Source organism: Pollicipes pollicipes, unplaced genomic scaffold (assembly GCF_011947565.3).
Source record: "Pollicipes pollicipes isolate AB1234 unplaced genomic scaffold, Ppol_2.1 Scaffold_3087;HRSCAF=3621_pilon_pilon_pilon, whole genome shotgun sequence".
Classification (NCBI taxonomy): Eukaryota; Metazoa; Arthropoda; class Thecostraca; order Pollicipedomorpha; family Pollicipedidae; genus Pollicipes; species Pollicipes pollicipes.
The window spans coordinates 37,924,943-37,931,372 of record NW_023596225.1 but is presented as its reverse complement, the minus strand read 5'-3'; the positions used below and the strand labels follow the sequence as shown (position 1 = coordinate 37,931,372).

The 6,430-nt window shown below is 51.1% G+C and overlaps 1 protein-coding gene across 1 annotated transcript in view; it reads left to right on the top strand.

The window, feature by feature from the left end:
- The first annotated feature begins 1,186 nt into the window (after positions 1-1,186).
- LOC119090107 (nanos homolog 2-like) overlaps positions 1,187-6,430 on the top strand; it is a 14,557-nt gene continuing 9,313 nt past the window's right edge. The window contains exons 1-3 of the mRNA XM_037212901.1: positions 1,187-1,242; positions 1,429-1,508; positions 4,121-4,180. Coding sequence (XP_037068796.1) covers positions 1,187-1,242; positions 1,429-1,508; positions 4,121-4,180 — 196 coding nt within the window. The remainder of the gene's footprint in view (positions 1,243-1,428; positions 1,509-4,120; positions 4,181-6,430) is intronic.

The following is a 6,430-nucleotide window of genomic DNA, read 5'->3' as shown; positions in this document are numbered from 1 at the left end:
ATACGGAGCCGACTGTGCGGCACCTGGTGGTGCCTGACCGACGCGTAGGCCCTTATCGACTCAGGAGTCCCCGACCGGCGCAAAGGTCGGAGATTCCTCCCTGGCTGTCATCTCATGATCCGTCCCCGGATCTGATGATGTGACCCGGACTCCGGTTTGCGGCCGGAGTCTCTGAAGAAGACTCCGACCTGCCCATCGTGCACTCAGGGCCTTCAATCGGGACCTTGATTGTTGGTCCCGGTGGCCCTCCAGGCTCTCTTCGGGCCTCCTCAAACACTGCTCTGGCCGATACGGAATCCAACACAGAGACCCCTGTTATGCACTGTGAGCCCCTGAGAGGCTTCTGAGAGGCTGGGGTCCCCGATCAGTGAAAAACGCTGGCCCCGGCTTTTTCCTCGCCTGGGAAATGGGCTCTCGGGCCCATGCCGATATGGAGTCGACTGTGCGGTCCTGATGGTGTCGAACCGACATGTCGGCCGTTATCGACTCAGGGGCCCCCGATCAGCGCAAAAGGCCCTCTGGTTGGCATTGGAATGCCCGGCCCTGTGGGTCGGGGTCTCTGAATATGACCTCCGACCGGCCTTTCGGGCCTTAATCGACGGTCCCGAGTGACGCTTCGGGCCACTCGGAACCTAATGAAGGGGACTTTGGCCCCTATGCTCCCCTGTCTGAGTCCTGCCTTCTGCCTGCGCCACCGGTACTGGGCGATCTAGTTAAGATATCTGGCAATATGCAAGATACTGGGCGATATCGCGGGAATTGGTCACAACCCGCATGAGTTCCGAAAAATTTGCATTTGCCCTCACCGCCTTGAAAATAGTTTTGTGGCGCACGTATCCGCATGAAACGAAAAAGCAACAGCAGTGCTCATGACCTTACAGGTCTTGCGTCACTAACCGCCAGGAAAGTATCGCCATAGCACTTCATGACGGCAGTACGTCTCGTCAATCAAGCATGAAATATAGCTCGCTGCTTCGTCCGGTATGCGTCTCCAATTTGAATCCGCCTGCCCCGGCACTCTGTCGGGACGGTGCGGAACTCGATCCGGGGCCGAGGCGCGGACGGCCCGGGGACGGCCGCGACGAGCGCGCACTCGTTTCGGGTGACAGCTCTGGCAGCGGAGGCGCCGGGCGCACACTTCGCCACCGTTTCTGGTGAAGGCAAGGGCACCGCACGTGGCGCGACCATGGACTGGATCTGCCGGGAGATCGACCGGCTGTTCGCGGCGGACCAGCCGACAGGGTGGCCACGGGCTGACCTGCCCGGCCCGGCTAGTGGGCTCTCCTGGCGTGGAGGCGACTCCGCTCCAGCCGGGCTCGCCGCAGGGACGCGCGGACCTGGTCCGATCGCCGGGCGCGGATGGCCTGGTGGGTCGCCCTGGTCTGGCGACGGCCCGGTGCCATCCGGGCCTGCCTTGGGTGCACGCAGCCCCAACCGGCCGTCTGATCGGCACGAGCCAGAGCTGCTCACGGGCTGCCAGGAGTGTGTGCCTCATCGGAACAAACCAGGTGAGAATCGTGCCCGCTGTCGCGTGACGGGTGAGGTCGGCCACCGGTCACACGTTGATGGTGGGCTACTCACGTAAGACAATGTGCGGGTTAGAAGTGTTTTTGAATCGATGCTGTGGAAAGTCTTACTCTACTTTCTAACCTCAACAGGCCCATGAAGAGTTTGACATGATAGAACGCTTGTTATGTTAGTAACGGATTCGGGCTTATGTTCAGATCGATATCCGTCCCGCAGAATGTTTTTGATTTGCCTGAAAATCTGCATATATATATATATATATATATATATATATATATATATATATATAATCAAACAAAGACGTGTTTTCTCTAATTACGTAATTTCTCTAAACGTAATTTCGTAATTTCTATGTTTGGTGAAAATGCCCTCAATACGTCTTTGTTTGATTACGTCATCCTGTCTCGCATGACATTGATTGAGAGCCAATTGGCGATTGCTTTATCTGGAAATCGTGCTCACGAACGCCGGCTTTGAACGATTCGGCAATTATATTTTTTGGCCTTGATCACCGGATGGCTATCAAATTGGAGGATTGGAATGACGTTATTATGGTTTCATGGATGCTTGGGTGACCCTGAAACAGTCTCCCCGAAATACTCTACACATCTTCACGGACGTGTAGCTCAGAAACTAGAAGCGTTAAGGTCTTAAGAAAGACAGGTCTGAGAACTGCCTTGAATTATCTTCAAGATGTCTTTTAAGTTCAAACCCCAGTACGATTGTGGAATACTCCCTCTAATAATTATTAAAGTAAGTAAGGCGCACAACTCCCTATAGGTCATACTTCTTTACCGACTCCGGAGTTTTAGGGGATTTACAGTGTTATCATTGAAGAAGTTTTCGGTTTTTTACCGTTTCAGTTCTTGCAAAACATGCTAATACTTGAAGATTTGTTGCAAAATTTCATGTTGGCCTACTAAACACGAGCACAAAAGCAGATACCAGCATACAGCTTTATGGGACCGATAACAGTTCAAAATTGTGAATACCCATCTCAATATGAACCCGAGCCTGTCACCAGCCTAACGAACGTTTGACAGAACAGAGCCAGCGTGGCGACCTCTTTCAGTGACAGGCAAATGCTGATGCAAACAGCTGGTCTTATTTGACACCGTTTAGTATAGTTGAAGTTGCATGGTTCTTGTGTGGTTGGTGTGACTGAAAGCGTTTCGCACAAGAAGATACGCCAGTTCGTAATTTTTAAGTCAAAGCGTCGTGCGTTGGTTTCAGAGCTACTAAAAGGTTCTTGTTCTGGTACGTTGTCAGTTCCAGAAATTCGTGACCCGTGGCCAGCAGTTCTTTCAGACGCACTAGGAAATTGTCAGTCCCATGGTAGCGCACAGAGAATTTCGCTACTGGTCAAACACGTGTAAAATATACTTTCTTCGTATTTGGTCCCCCATAGCTTACAGACTGCTTTAGTGATGCGGTACGTGGTTAAAAAAAAACGTTTTGTTTTTCAGCTACGGTTTCCATGTAGTGCTCGTTTTTGCCAGATTTTTGTTAAGCCTTGGCCTAGCGAGGCGTTCACTGCAGCGCCGAAAGCTCTTCATTTGCTACAGGACTAGCTGAACCGTGCTGGGTCATCGACGTAAATGACTGCAGAAAACAAATATGACAGTGTCCTTGTTTAAGTACTGACAAGACAGCTTTCCGGCGTGGTAATGGTGTTTTACGGGACGATTCGGAGAGTTTTCTTGTGCTGAGTACCTGGCTGTTCCTAGAACCCTTTTTGCGTGATACGCCACTTACACGGCCGTGAACAGGGACGCTGGGACGGGGGGGGGGGAGGGGACGCTGATGCCACATCTACTGCGCGCCATTGTATGTTGCACGACGACGTACGCCGTGAGTCCCTCTAACAAGAGACTTTAATTTTATCTTTGCCATGCAGCGCGTCCGTTGAGAGGACGGACAGAGCCATGGAGCGGGCAGCCTTGCTCACTGTCCTTGTCCCCGATTGGCGCCCGTGCCAGTCCGCTGTCCATGCCGAGGCAGTGCCGTCCCTTGTCCCCGATTGGCGCCCGTGCCAGTCCGCTGTCCGTGCCGAGGCAGTGCCGTCCCTTGCCCCCGATTGGCGCCCGTGCCAGTCAGCTGTCCGTGCCGAGGCGGTGCCGTCCCCTGTCCCCGATAGGCGCCCACGCTGGTCCCCTGTCCGTGCCGAGGAAGTGCCGTCCTGTGCTGCGAGATAATCCGATCGGAACCGATCACCGCCTCGTGGCCACTGTCGCCGCATCCGACCTCCCGTCCCCCACCCACACGGGCTCCAGTTCTTCTCTCTCCACCTGTCGGTCCTCCTGGCCGTTCTCTGAGTCCTCCACCCTCTCCCCTCCAACCGAGGCGTGCTCCGAGCTCTGGGGCTGGCCGCCCAGGACGCCGAGCGACGGCGGCGCCGCCGCCCTCTCCCCGCCCCTCTCCCCGCGCCTCCCACCGACCAAAGGCCACCGCGCTGAGCTGCATTGGGACTCGTCTCCCGCGGGCGTCCCGCCGCCCCGGCTGCTGCCCCTGTCGGCCAGCTGCGGCGCCGGCGGCTCCGGTCTGCTCAGCCGGCGCAGACGGCGCCCCCGATCCGGGCAGGCGGCGCCGCCAGGCGGCAGCACGTGCAAGTCGGAGGAGCCCGGCGCCGGCGGACACGCCGCCTCGCGATCAGGTCAGTATGGTAAAGCGGAGGGGATGGGTTTCCAACGTTTATGTAGTTGAGAAGTCCGCTTTACATTGTCAGCAGCCTTGGCGTAAGGCACAAATGGATGGAGCTGGTCTTTGGGAGGAATGTCGCATGTGGATCAAGGATAACTGCCAGTGCCACGAAGGGAGGATCATTCCAGGTCACACCTCTTACAATATGCACCGCTGGCCCTGCCTCTTTTGATTCTGACGTAACCTCTTGGGTCTGACCCAGAGATTATTCAGGATTTTTCCTTTTTCACGAGGCCAGTTCTGGCTGCCGCTCGCACGCTAAAGAACCAAACGACCACTCGTTCATACTCATACCGACACGACCATTAGCTTGCCTGCCCTCTCTTGCTTCTTCCGTCGCCGGCAGGATGGCAGCACCTCCCGTTCTATGGGGATGCGTGACTTACTTGCCAGATACAACACCCGACAATGTATTTCTTCTATCCGCAAACATTTTAAGATGTACGAAAAAGCACGCAACAAAGCACAAAATGGGCAGAGGTAAAAAGGTTGGGTTTAAAGCTCAACGTGCGACGTTCGACGTCGTATATCAGTGATGCCATTTAGTAACGGGGTCAACGTTGCCTCCAAACTCTTGCGAATCTCAAAAAGGTGTGAAACAAGTGCCTTGTGGTGCTAAAATTGTTCAAGTTTTGTTTCTGTCACGCAACTTTGTTGAAATTAGAGGTTGCTGGTTAGCGATCGTGAAGATGTGAATGTGAAAGAAAGGAAATTGAACGTTAAATGAAACGAAAGAAATCAGAATGCGACAAGACAACATGTGCGTGCTGAATGTCTTGTGTGCTTAACCCTAGGGTGGTGTCAGGTCATTTGGGATCAGGGGCGCAGCCAGAGCCTTGCCGAGGGAGGCACAGGGTTGACAAAGGGCCACCTGTAGTAAAACCCCCCCAAAAAGCACTGGATATGATCCATTTGTGATTGAAGACGTGTATTTTGATATATATATATATATATATATATATATATATATATATATATATATATACATATATATAGGCAGAATCCCTTCTTTGATACATGTTTGATTGAAAATAACTGCTGACTCAGCATTGACGAGTTTCTTTATGCATCGTTCTAGTTTTCGGGCCTTTGGCTTGGCGTCATCGCTTAGATTAAAGATGGTTCGCACAAAATTACTCATATATTCATCGCTCCTTCCATTCTAACGTTTCGAGATCCTATCTCATCGTCGGAGAAGACTAAATTGCACAAGAAATAAGTTTTGAGTTTTAAAGGATGAAAAATTGTGCACTACTGTTGGAAAACATCTTTTGGTGCGGAGAACATAAATGAAGCATAACTAATTGAAGTAAGACGGAATCCTATTTTCATTTTTACACATGTAAGAAACACTCATAATGGGAACACCACAAAGACACAATGGGAACACTATTGCCACAATTACATCAGAAGTGCTCACCGCCCACCACCTAGTAGTTCACGAGTTCTGCAAGAATTTGTGTCTGTTTAAGGCCGGAGAGAGTTCGTTAATGAATATGCTTTCCCAAATTTGAAGGCGTCGTCTGTCACTGCACGTCTGTAAAATGTCAGTGCTGTCTGTCAGTTGTTGTTGTGTCAATGTCATGTCGTGTTCCTGTCGCATGTGGTCCAGAGGCGCCCCGTCACGTAAGTGCATTGTCAGGCGTCGTGAGAGTGTCGTTGTGGTCACACCAATGTAGTGTATGGGACGAAGTTTGCAGCCTTCGGTGTTGCATTGGAATTGATACACTACATTGGTGCATTTTAGTTTGTTGGGTTTTTCTGGGCTGTTTCTCATAAGAAAGTTCGATATTTTCTTATTACAATAGTAAATGACAATGTCTATTTTGTGGTCATTTTTGCCTTTAACACGTCGAGAGATAATTTCCCGTAAAGCTTTTTCGTCTTGTTTGTGGGCAGATGTCATTTGATTTTGATAATACAGTTTGACGGTTGGTTGGATGTCTTGCCTTGGTTTGCCGTCAAAGTGCCTTGTCATATGTCGTGTTCAAAGTGATTTAAGTGTTGTGTGTTGTCAACTTTGTCTGATGTCAACAAGCACACACAAATGAACCGAATAAAAATGCAAGTTGAAACCAGCCAAAAAATGACCTTTATCATGTTTTATCATAAGTGCTGCTGTTAACAGATATGTGAGATGAGAGGATGTTCAACAGATGGGCTACTCTAAGTTAGGCTAAGTTGGTTAAGTGCATGGCAAGTG